The sequence below is a fragment of the Impatiens glandulifera genome, chromosome 2, assembly GCF_907164915.1.
Source record: "Impatiens glandulifera chromosome 2, dImpGla2.1, whole genome shotgun sequence".
Taxonomy (NCBI): domain Eukaryota; kingdom Viridiplantae; phylum Streptophyta; class Magnoliopsida; order Ericales; family Balsaminaceae; genus Impatiens; species Impatiens glandulifera.
Window position 1 is genome coordinate 5,665,365 of NC_061863.1, and position 13,230 is coordinate 5,678,594.

A 13,230-nucleotide genomic window follows, 5' to 3' on the forward strand; every position below is an offset into this window, starting at 1 on the left:
TGTTCATTTTAATAATCAAACTCATGAATACTTGTAATTTCTTTTTTAAATAGTTTGTTTCTTAAAAATAATTGACCACTATTTGTGCATAAAATGAATATTAAATAACTAGAGCAAAGGTTGGATCAATAAAATAAAATAAATATTTAATAATCCACTAGAATGAATAAATTGGAATAAATAAATAATATATATATATATATATTATTATTATTATTATTATTATGTAATTTTAACTCTTTAAAAAGTTAAAGTTACTATTTTAGCCTAACGAATAAAAATTGGTTGAACGCGAAAATTAATCGTACTAAGCGGAAACATCTAATAAAACTACTCTTTTAGTCATAAAAATCTGTTAATATCAGCTCTAAACTTTTGCAAATTATTCATATATACAATCAATTAAAAAAAAACATACAGAAAATAACCCAAATTACTTGTAAGTTGTATCCTTGAATTTACCAAATCAAAAATGAAACAACACCTTCCATTTTTTTTTTTAAATTTGAAACTCTGTAATGAAGAAAAACATTAAAAATATATATAATTAAATCATTTTAAAAAAAAATCCTCTAATAGTTGAGAATTTATAAGATATAGAGTTAACTTAAAATTGTAAAAATTCCTTTACAAACTATTAGTTAGTTATATATTATTATTATTTATATATATAATTAGTTATAAAAATAATAAACAAATAACATTAAAAAAATAATAATTATAAAATTAAATAAATAATCAAATTTTGTTAGAATTTATAAATATAAATTCATTCTATTTCTTTAAAATCGAAATAATTCCTATTTAACAAAGGTAGACATAGGCAAGAAATGAAGCAAATCTCATTTAAAAATATAGATGTTTTATTTAAATAGTGAAGAACATGAAAGCATACAATCAATAGGATGATGTATGATAAAAAAAAAATCAAAAAACATGAATTCTCATATTTGGGTACATAAAATGTGAATAAGATATAGAAAAACAGATATGAATATGAATAATGTTGAAAGTAAAAGAAATAACATATATCTGATTATCCATAGAATAGAATATCCAAAACTTGAATTTAAAATAGATGAAATATATATTACTCTACTACCACCACCGCAATAACAAGAATAACAACAAAGGAGGAAGAGATCCCTACAACTCATTTTACACACATAACCCACAAACTGACGACCTATAAGAGAGAATATCATTGATTATATCATCATCATGGAATTGCTGCTGCTTTCGCCAAATAGGTCATGTCCAAAATCTTCACGTCAAGAGTCACATCCAGCTTCACGATTCCATCGCTCCCATCAACTCCGATTAGTTTTCCTAATGCCCCGCGATGTGAACCGCCCAGTATTTTTATCATGTCGTTCTTTCTCGGGACAACTGTCTCAATATCGCCAGCACTTGCGGTTATTGTTTCCCCATTTCCGCTAGACCCCATTGCTATGCGACAACTTCCATCCTGCAGCAAAACATAATTATTATAAATCAATAAAATTGTTGAAATTATTTGAAATCTAATCCTGAACCCATTATTTAAAATGATATTTGTTGATTCAATGTGAGTTGAGTTAAATTAATTCTAAATAACCCATTATCCAATCAACAATCCACAAATCTATATATTTGTACCCGAATAGCTAACCTAATTTTCAATAACCTACATCAAACAAGGTTATTTGAAAATAATCCAAGATCAAACAAGGCCTTGATATTTAGAGTTGTTTCAAAGAACAATGTCCTAGTCACTTCCGAAAACTCTATTAGTACACTTTAATTTATTTTGTAAAACAAAATTGCTAATGGAAACAATCAAAATTGTGCATAAATTTTCACCTGCTAAACAAGTCTTAAAAAAGTGTAATACATACCGAAAGCACATCTTTAATAACTCCAATAGCGGTGTTCTCCCCAGATCTATGCACGTTAACCAAGATATCCGGAAGCAACCATGGCCCTTCGTGCTCTCCACCTACAGCAGGAGACATCATATCCAAACCACCTCCACCTGGCGTCATCGGTTGACCACCTGGAGTGCCAGGTAGATACAAAGCTGAACTTGGGGTCATGGGCTGGCCTGGAGTTGAAGGCAAATAAGGGCTAGGAGCATTTGCTGCACATATCATAAACAAATTAATAATCAAGTCTCTCGATTTCTATTAAGGCTAAAAAATTAACTACGCTAAAGAAAATTATGCAAACGTATACCATAAGCCTGACCACCATCTCTCGGAGTTCCAGCCTCACCATAGTTGCCACTAGGAGTGTTTGCCCAGCCTGAACCGGGAGTAGGGGCTTCATATGCCCTAGAAGGAGGGCTTCCAGGCTACAAATGATACACCAATGCATTAGTAGTTTACCACTAACACTAGTAGTGACAAAAGAAAAGTTCTAACATTTTTTGGAAAGGAAAAGGAAAAAGAATGTCACTGACCTGATATTGTGGACTAGCCCCCCAGGAACCAGGGTTAGCTTCATCCCAGCTATCCCTAATTATTTTTTATTAATGGTTAGCACTTAGAAGCTAGAACCCACAATCAAATGCACAACTTAGAAACACAACCATAAGATTGTACAAGAAATAATCGTTATCTATAACCTTTACAGTTCAAAACAATGGATTAAAAGAACGCAAGGGCAAAATATTTGGGAAAATTTAAATAATCAACACTTTGATTTTGGCTTTCATGGAAAGAATGTGGGATCAGTCAAAAACTACTATCAAAGCTGGCTTCCACGGATGTTTATGTTTCACCATGATAGATCTGTCTGTCCTAGTTTGTTTGTTAGTCTCTCTTTTAGGTTTGTGATTGTCAACCTTGAGCATCATTTCTTTTTGTTTTTTTTACTATGTAATTATTGTTGGTTATTTATTAAAAGAATAAAACATTGACTTTTCCCACAAATTAAAAGATTATGAATAACTATAATAACTACAAGTGTTAAGAAAAAGGGTTCCTGGCAAACTAAGGACTTGTTTGAGTTATTTAAGATTATATCTATATCTAATTTACCATCAGCACATTCAAATTATCAACTAAAATATCCTCCATTTTTTAAAATTGATTTATTCTAAAGTTTTTCTACTCAAATAGCCCTACATCAAACGGGGTTATTTGGAAAATAAATGGTTATTCAAATAACCCCAGATCAAACAAGGCCTAAGTAACAAAACATTGTTTGTACTCTAAAATCACTAACCTTGGTGGACTCATAGGCGTGTAAGGATTCCATGCTCTATCACGCATTGGTGTCCTCATGCCATCATGTATCGGGGTTACTGTTAACACAATTTCAAGCAAGTCAGAAAGAAGTTGTGTTAGTTATGTATCATACACCAAAAATCTCTCTAAAATTATAACCTAGAGCTTAAACCAACCTCCAGAATCTCTCATTGGAGTCATGTAAGGATGTAATGGAGTTCGTGAAGGATGCATAGGAGTCTCACTTCCAGAACCATAACGAGATACCTCTCTGATTTTGAAAAATGGATATCGAAACGTTAGAAAATACTTGCTGGATAAGTAGTCATTGATAACAATTTAAGACTATAATTCATTACCTGTTTGGTGCCGTAATATTAATATTATCAGAAATATGATTGCGGTCCACTGTAAAGTAATCAACATATTACGTCATAATACATTATTAAGAACAGGCTATATATAATTATGGAAATTGAAGTAAATGAAACTTGCCTGTAACAACCTTCATCAGTGATTCCAATTCAATCCTGACAGTGGTTCCTTTAATATCTTTCACCAGGCCACGATATCCCTTAAATGGCCCCAAACGGATTTTTACCATTTTATTAATCAATGAATCATGATGATGTCCCCCTCCTCCAAAACCTCTATTATTCCTTCCACCAGCTAAGCATGAGAACAAGCATCAGCATAAGCAGTCAGCAAACCAAACTAAAGTTGTTGAGTGATCAAAAAATAAATGTTAGAATAAACCAAAAGAAATATATCTCAATATTTTTGGTCAGATAAAACATGAAACTAATGTCGAAAATTTTATTTAATAACGTTTTACACTTATAGTGATGTAACTTAATTAACTTATCGGTTAAAGTTGTCTTTTGCAGACTCTTCTATATTACCAAGTTAAATCATTCATAGAAATAATTAAGTTATTTTTGTGAATATTTTTGTAATTAAGTGTATTAAATGTAGAGGGTTAGACTTGTAGTAGTGGTAATGATATATAACATTGTGAAGGACTTTATTTTACAATTAACGACAAAACACAAATAGAGAGTCTGCTCCACCTCTAAAATAATAGCTAACAAATAAACTTAATTATTTATATCTGCCTAACATGGATGTCTAGACTTGTTGTAACCATCAAAAGAGTAAAAGAAATGACATACAGTCTGATTGAGGGCCTCTAGAAAATCTTCCTGATGATTGGGGTATGCGAGGTGGTTGTCTTAAATTAGAAAATCTTGAGGGCACCTGACCACCCTGAAAATAATAAGAAATAAAAAAAAAGTCTGTTTAGTTTTACACAAAAGGTAATTGGACAAGAAATTAAAAGCCATACATTTCTATCATCATGGCCACGTGATCCACCAACTACCAAACAAGCCTGAGATTTAGCACAAATAAAGCCAGCATGCTCAAGGTGATGTCGATCGTATACAAACAGAACTCCGCGGAAGATATGTTCCACAGGGCCTTGCTTTCCCTGCACAGGAATGTGTTAATCACTCTATTTCACATATCATTAACATATGACAAAGTGAATCAAAGATCAAGTTTCATATCTTACTTTGCATGGACCTTCTAGAATCCTAACTACATCTTTTACCCATATTGTGTTTTTGGATCTATCTTGGGCATGGATTTTCTTATCAATCTTACATTTGATGTCCCTTATTCTAACGAGAGTAACCTCAGCTCTTTCTGGAACGCCTTTTAAAACCTGCAGAAGAAACTCAAGTGCAAGGATGATCAAGTTACCTATAAGCAGAGAGACAGTAACAAACTGCAAAAGTATCATTCACTGTCACTTTACCTGAAAAGCTTCACTTTCAACTCGAATGATAACTCCAAAAGTCAAATTGCTGCAACAGAGTCAACAACAGTTGTCAAAATTACACATCACTTATCAAAAACACTCAAAATAAAGGCCATCAGTTGGAAATAAATTCAAATTTGTTTCTGTAACTGGATCCGGAAACAGAAACAAAAATTTAATGCGTCTCTGCCTAAGTCTAGTTTCCAAACGTATTTGTATCTAGATCAGAAAAACAAATAAAGTGTTTCCAAATGTATGAACAGAAAGTATCTTACTCCAAAAGCACAAGATCGTGAAGCTCATAATCACCAATCCGGGTAACGCCAGCAGTTACCTCTGAACTCTTAACAACGTTGTCTGCAAATACACGAACCTAAAGAACAGCATATATTATTACTGTGATATCCTAGGGAAAAGATGCTAATATTCATTACCATATTAATCACATAACAATGACTCACATGATCCTTCGTAGTGTCTGACAAAATGATTATTACATGGCTCTCCACCTTAACAACCATACCAGTGGCTCCTTCTGATGCACCAGATACAACTTTTACGTGATTGCCAGGTTCGAAATACTTGCAAAGCTCCTTTTCATTAACTGCTAGAGTTTTCTGCAAGTAAACAAAAAAAATCATTTGCTATACCAAATCACTTTCACCTAATGACTGAAATGTCTTTAGTTTTATTGGGCAAGTGATGGTAGTTATAAGGACAAATGGGCCCAAAAAATCAGTTGAAAGATATGAGGGGGAATTCTATAAATTTTTAGAGTAAAATCAGTAATGAGGATATTTATATCATACAAAATGGGATATAGTGTAAAAATTACCGGAAGGCCAGCCTCTTTCGGCCTAATGAAGACGTTTTCTTGCTCAACTTTTTCAACCCATCCTCTTAAATTTTTCAGATCACCCTTGACAACAATAACTTGGTCACCTTTCATAAAATGTCCTTTCTTTCTATTTGCAAACAAGGTGGTCAAACTAGCCACATCTCCATCTCCATTCTCAGGTTGTCGAAACTTCTCCAGCTCATCAAAAGTGGGTTGTATGTTCATTGTACTGATAGATTTCATAGATACATTTTTGTACAAGAAACCATCCTTGAACATCATTCCCTCTATGTTCTCAAAGTAATCACCAGTCCCAGGGTCTCGTCTACGCTCCACACGCAAATGCATTTCTCTGAAGATAGTAAATATACCAATAAATGAAAATGTAAGATCTTACAAGGTTCATTGTGCTGTCAATGAATATAAAAGTTGAAGTTTACCTAGCCTCTTCAACATTCATGAAGCGTGGAGGTGGAACAATAGCCTTTTTCTTTGGAACTTCCCTTCCTTCCTGAAATAGAAAAATAAGAACTTTTAGAGAGGTCCACCTATAGCCTTTTTTCGTGAAACAATAGCTTTTTTGATGGGTTCACCAGCTTTTTGTGCACTCAACAAAAATTTGGATTAATGAAATAAGGTTTCATCCTTTAAAAAAAAAAACTTTAGAGTTGAATGTGTTGGTGTATAAAACTGAACAAAATTCTTTCAGGATTCTCCTTGCTTTTGATATAATGTCAAGTTAATGGAAGACAGTATAATGGATTCTCAAAGCCTTTAAGCCATAAAAAGGAATGTTTAGGAAAAAAACATTGTAGAAGCATACCAATTTATTTGCAAGGGCTTGCAAGTCTATACGTGGAATCAATTTGACAGTAACCCTCTGACGCACATTATCTACATCCACAACCTTCAAGGAACACACATTGAAAGGTTAGAAAAAGAGTATCAGAACAAACAAGACCATTAGCCATAGTAACAATAGAAGGAAAAAATCTCAAACATGATGACATAAAGAAACAAGGGATAGAAACTGTGGTACCTTTGCAAGATCCCCTTTGTACATTCCAAGTTTCATTCTAACCCAAGAATCTCTAGAGAGATCAACTGTTTTGCTCTCTACAGAGAGGACATCTGTCATTTCTTTGATTGGTACAAGGGTTATCTTTGCTTGTGAAAATATTATACGTAGACCTCTGCATGCCTGAAACAGGGAAATATTAGAATTCCATGACACTTAAAAATATGTCAGATTACCCAACCAGCATTATCATGCAGAAATAATACATACCCAGAATTTACATATAAATATATTCTTCCTATATTGGGGGCTGTGGAAGTAAAGGAGAAGTAATAGCATCCTCTTGGTCTAACAAGAATATAATTATTGCTCCCTTACTCTCAAAATCTAATATACACTACGGTCCAAAATATATTCATCAGCTAGGTCTAGAGAGAAGTTATACGTATTACACTCATGCATAACTTCCATACTAAGGTTAGGACAGATAAAGATATCACTTTCCAACTTTGTTAGTTTTAATGATTCAACAATAAGTTCATACCTCTTTCACATGGGCTTCTTTATCAGCCTCTACATAAATAAAATTCTTGAGATGATCAAGGGCTATAGCAGATCGAATTTGCAGTTCAGATCCTTTATCAAGAGATTTCTGCATTAGGCAAACAGCTGCCTCTCGCTCACGACCAATCTAAATGCATATTACAAAATCCTACATTAGTAGATGTAAAAGAAACCTTAAAATAATAACAACATTGTTATATGCATACCGCACATTTCACCATCCATAATTTAGGATCCCTAACGGATGGCAAAAGCGCTTGTTGTTCTACTTCTGTTGTCTCTTCGTCGTATTCTGTGTTGTAACTGGATCTGGCATATCGCGCCTGGATGCTTCTTTCGAGAGCTTCCACGTCTTCCTGTTCATCTTCAGGCCGTAACAGTGGCCTGCGATGCATCCTTCTGTTGTCATCTTCCTCCTGCAATTCCGCTCCACCATCTACTATGAAATCTGCTTAATTCAACATGAATAATCAGTGGCTAGAAAACCTGATATAATTGTGGTTGAAGATAGAATTGAATGCGTTTAAGAAAATATTAGAAATACAATATCATTGATACATGTCGATGCAATTGTACATCCATACCTTGACCAGAGAACAGTTATTATTATGAAATTCTAATATACAGATCTTAGTCGCTTACAAGTTCCCAAGATAACTTTAATTATTACTTGCATATTAACCCTAGGAAAGAACATCTTAAGATCTCTTATATCTTTACCACAAAAGTAGAATGAATTTAATAAGAAATGTGCAATACATCTGCAGTAAATCTTTCAAAACTCGTCTGCAGCTACATTATATGAACGAGGAACAAATTTCTAATAAGTTGTTGGTAAAACCAATTCCCAACATCTTAATAAAAATCGAGCTGTATTCTGAAAATGAATGATCAAGAGGCGTTCAGATAGCTCAGAGTAACTTTTCTATGCAATTAGGAACCAATTTACAGACAAGAATGTTCCATGACCTAATTCTTTACCAAATTGAACGAACAAATCAATCAGCTATTCTATTCGCAATAGAAAACAATTCAATAACAGGCTATCTTCAAGAATGAAAAAATAGAGATGCTATATGAAATTAGAAAACCCTAACCGTCTTCGCCTTCATCCTCCTCTTCTTCATCGTCACTATCCACCTGCGCTTCGTAATCGATGAATTCTGAAGCCGGTCGTCTAGCTTTGGTAGCACGACGGCTTCCGCCTCCTCCTTTTCTGCCGCCGCCGCCACGGTATTCCTCCTCGTCGTCATCTTCTTCTTCTTCCTCCTCTTCATCGTCATCTTCCTCAGCAGCGTCGTCGATAAACTCGTTACGACGTCGCTTACGGCTGCCGTGTTGTTCCTCTTCCTCCTCATCGAGCTCCTCTTCATCTTCCTCGTCGTATTCGTCTTCGACTTGCCGCCGGCGAGACATGACGAATATAGTCCGATGGATCGATGGCTCAACAAAATAAAGCTGCTTGTATTGAAGAAGCGCTCACGCATATCTATTTATATATACGGCAGTATAAGTCTCATCTGATTAAATATTATAAATAATTTTAAATCTTACATTACAGTATAAAATATTTAATTAGCCCTTTTAAATAAATCTATTTCAAAATTAATAGAGTATAAATTCATATATTTTGTTTATTTTTAAAATATGTCTGTAATAATTTTATTTATTTTAATCATATTTTTTATTTTTTTAATTACAAAATTACGGCATTCTCTTGAAAAATATTAAATGCCTGAAAAATATTATTTAGTTAATATTTTTTTTCATAAACAAAAATTAAGTAATGCAATTATTTTTTTGTCATCATACATTAGTATTTAAAATAAATAAAACTAATAATATGTTTTGTTCCCTTTAAAAATCAGATTTCACTTAAAATTATTATTTGTTTTATTTGTTATCTAGATTCTTTTGGTGTAGATTTTGATTTAAATTTAATATATTTATTTTACTTATTTGAGAGAAATATAAATTTTAAATTTGATTCAAATTATAATATGAATTTTAATTTTATTTGACATTTTTTTCATAAATACAAAAAGAACATATAATAGAAAATTTTAAGTTAATTAAAAATTAATGAGAGAGCAAAATTATTAACATTTCATTATTATCGTTAGGCGAGCCTTCCATCCACTTAAAAAAATATTTTTTTTTATAATATTTAAAACTAAGATATAAAACTCTTTCCAAAAATAAACCAACTGTATTAAATAATTTTTATTAAGTTTTAATATTATAATATTATATATCCCAATTTATTTCTTAAAAATACTTAACAAATTTACAAAATAAAATAAAATATTTAGCAATATCATGGTTGTAAAAATAATTGATTGTGCAAATTGAATATCTCCTACAACAGAATTTTCATATTTATTAAGTCATTTATTATGGTTTAAATAAAACTATTATTTTAAATATATATATATATATATATATATATATATATATTTCTACAAATGTACAAGATTTTCTAAAAAAAAACATAATCTCCTTAATATTTAAAATTGCAAGAACTCATTATTTTTTAATTAATTTAATATTTAAATCACTAAGGTTTGTTTGTATTTATTTGACAATTTTAAATTTTATAAAATGTTGCATGTAACGAATTGACCTCAAAATATTGGGAAATCTTAGTTTAGACAAAAAGAAATCACAAAACAAATACATGTCTTATTTTACTCTGAAATAAACCAAGGTTTTGATTTTACAAATCACATTAAAAAAAAAATATCAGCCTAAATTAAATTGTAAATTTTCGATCAAAAACAATACTTTACCCTCAATTAATTAAGTAATGTTGCATTTGTTAAATTTAAGTTAGTTACTCTTCTTCTTATTTATTTTGAACGAGAACATATTATAAGTAGGAGTAAAGGATAAATTTAGTATTTTTTTGTTGAAAAGATTTGTAAAATTTAAAACTCTCATAATTTTTTTTTCATTTAAAGAACTATTATTATAATATTTTGTTATATTGGGTACTTCATTTTAACACTATTAAATTTATTACTATTTCATTTAATTTTAATTTAACATTATTTCTCTTCTTCTTTATTCTAAAATATTTTTACAAGACTACATCAAACCTCTCAAAGAAGAAGATTACCAAATCCAAACCAATTCACTATTTTTATCTCCTTCAATCGTCAATTGACTCTATAAGTAATTATAAGTAAAGTAAAAATATATATATATTTTATGACTTATTTAAATAAAAAAACACTCAAATTTAATATGATTTTTTTCATTTGTTGAAAATCAAAATAAAATGTATTTAATAAAATAATAATCAAACAAACATCTTCACAACATAATTTAAATTTTATTAGCAAAGAATTTTTATTTATTTAGCTATTGCCTAACAAATTTTCATATATATCACATTCTTATACGAAATGAAAATAAAATACATTTAAACTCACTATAATAATAATTTAAATGATAAAAATTGTGTCTATCAAATTTACAAGCCATTGTCACATTATTATTAATTTTTATCACATTTTTTTGACATTATAAAGCAATGACCAAATTAAAAATTGTATCTAAAATTGATTAACATTGGCTTTATTATTAATTTTCTACAAATAAACGTTAGTTAATCATTTATGAGAAAAAGGGCTTTCTATCTTTACCAACATAATAACATTCAAATTCATCATCAATAGCCAATGTTTTGTCCTTTACAAGGAGAAAATTGATTTTTGTCTTTAGGTTGTCAAGTGTGGATAACTTAGTTGGGAGAGTGTCAAAATGAAGATTTATTGATCCGCCTTCACTGTAATATTATTTTTTCGGTGATATCGATCTTTACTAACATTCATATTTATCTTTAAATACAAGAGGTTATAGTTTTAAAAACAAATTGACTCCTCAAAAAATGATGAATGAGTGACTTTGGGATAGTGTCATATTGAAGATCTGAAAGTTAGATGTTCGATTCACCTTCGTCACATTATTTTCTTTCTATAAATAAACGTTGATTGTTATTATTTGGTGTCAAAGAATGACCATTAATCTTCACCAACATCTATATTCAACTTTAAAATAAGAGATCAACCTCCATGAATTGAGTGATTTCTAAATAGAAACGAATACTCCTAAAAAATGATAAGTGATGTCAACCTGATTGAGTAACTTTGATGACTAAGTTGTAAAAGCATTAGATCGAAGATTTGAAATTTTGAATGTCAGATTTCGATATACTTTCATTAAAAGGATTATTAATCTTATTTTTATTGACATTGATATTCATATACCAGGGTGCTTCTTAATTAAACAAATGTAATGAGTTCAATATTTTAATTTTGATTTTAAAAATTAGTCAATTTATAAGTCTCGCCCATTTAATAAATTATAATTCAAAAGAAAAGAAAAAGAATGAAGTTCTCATCTTATTGCGAGAGATAAATGGTAACTCCTAAATAATTGAATATTATATTTACTAACATAAATTTCGTGCTAAGAATATATATAAAATATTATTTATTTATAAATATTTTAGATAAAATTAATATTATTTAAATTTAATAAATTTAAAATTTGTTTTAGATTGTAAAAATTAAGTTTAATCTAAACTTAATATTAACATTTTTTTTATCCTCTCGACATCACTTAACCCCTCAATTGACCATCATCTTGTGACTCGCACTATTTCATACGACTCTTTTATCTCATCGGTAAATCACTTATCAATTTTAGTCGATGTCAATTGATAACACCTCTTATCTCTCGTCAAACTCAATCATCAACCCCTTAATTGACCCTCGTCTTGTGACTCACACCTTTTCATATGACTATTTATCACTCGACAAACCACTCATCAATCTTAGTCGACCTCTCTTTTACTCTCACCTCAACAAATTAACAACCAATCTCAATTGATCACACACCTCTTATTCATCGTCAAAACCCAACCACTAACCCCCCAATTACTAACCCCCAATTATTTTTATCTTGTGACTCACTTTTTTTTATGTCTCTTAATTTATCCCCTCATATGTCTCTTTATTCCCCCGACAAACCATCCACTGATCTTAATCTCGTGACTCACACTTTTTCATATCTCTATTTATCCTTCGATAAACCACTCACCAAATCTTAGACGACATCTCTTTTACTCCCACTTCAATAAATCAACAACCAATCTCAATTGATCACAGACCTTTTATTCAACGTCAAACCAACCACTAACCCTTAATTGACCATCATCTTATGACCCAAACTTTTTCATATGTCTCTTTATCTCCTTGGTCGATAAACCACCCACTACCCGATCTCCATCTCGTGACCTCACACTTTCAAATACTCGTCAAACCAACCACTAATTTCGACCTCACATTCGATAAACCACCCACCACCCCGACCTTCATCTTGTGACCTCACACTTTCAAATATTTGCCAAACCAACCACTAATTATGACCTCACACATTTAAATTTAAATGCATTGTATCCTTTGTTTGCGTCACCATATATTTTAATAAAAAATGCATTCTTGAAATCTATATTTGAATGTTTTGGAATTCGAACCCTAGTCTTAAACATGAGATGTTAATTTTTAATCGCTAAACCACTTGAGAGGATTGAAATAATTTTATTATTTTGTGTATGTATATATATATATTTTGTATTTAATATTTATTATCATTAGTTATTTTTATATTAATCAAAAAATTATTTATACTCATAAAGATAAAATATTATATATATATATATATATAATTAATGAGAGAAAAAATATATGATAAAAGATAATATAAAATTAAT

The 13,230-nt window shown here is 30.6% G+C and overlaps 1 protein-coding gene across 1 annotated transcript; it reads right to left on the bottom strand.

The window, feature by feature from the left end:
• Nucleotides 1–977: 977 nt before the first annotated feature.
• Nucleotides 978–8,916, bottom strand: LOC124925675 (putative transcription elongation factor SPT5 homolog 1). The gene is made up of 21 exons (XM_047465747.1): nucleotides 8,549–8,916; nucleotides 7,658–7,899; nucleotides 7,432–7,578; nucleotides 6,909–7,070; nucleotides 6,693–6,776; nucleotides 6,310–6,380; nucleotides 5,867–6,221; nucleotides 5,493–5,648; nucleotides 5,307–5,404; nucleotides 5,029–5,077; nucleotides 4,783–4,935; nucleotides 4,555–4,698; nucleotides 4,382–4,475; nucleotides 3,705–3,878; nucleotides 3,569–3,617; nucleotides 3,386–3,480; nucleotides 3,208–3,286; nucleotides 2,441–2,495; nucleotides 2,215–2,332; nucleotides 1,878–2,119; nucleotides 978–1,468 (listed from the first exon to the last, which is right to left on the bottom strand). Exons 1-21 carry the CDS (start codon nucleotides 8,865–8,867, stop codon nucleotides 1,220–1,222), a joined length of 3,135 nt encoding a protein of 1,044 aa, XP_047321703.1. The 5' UTR covers nucleotides 8,868–8,916; the 3' UTR covers nucleotides 978–1,219.
• Nucleotides 8,917–13,230: the final 4,314 nt, after the last annotated feature.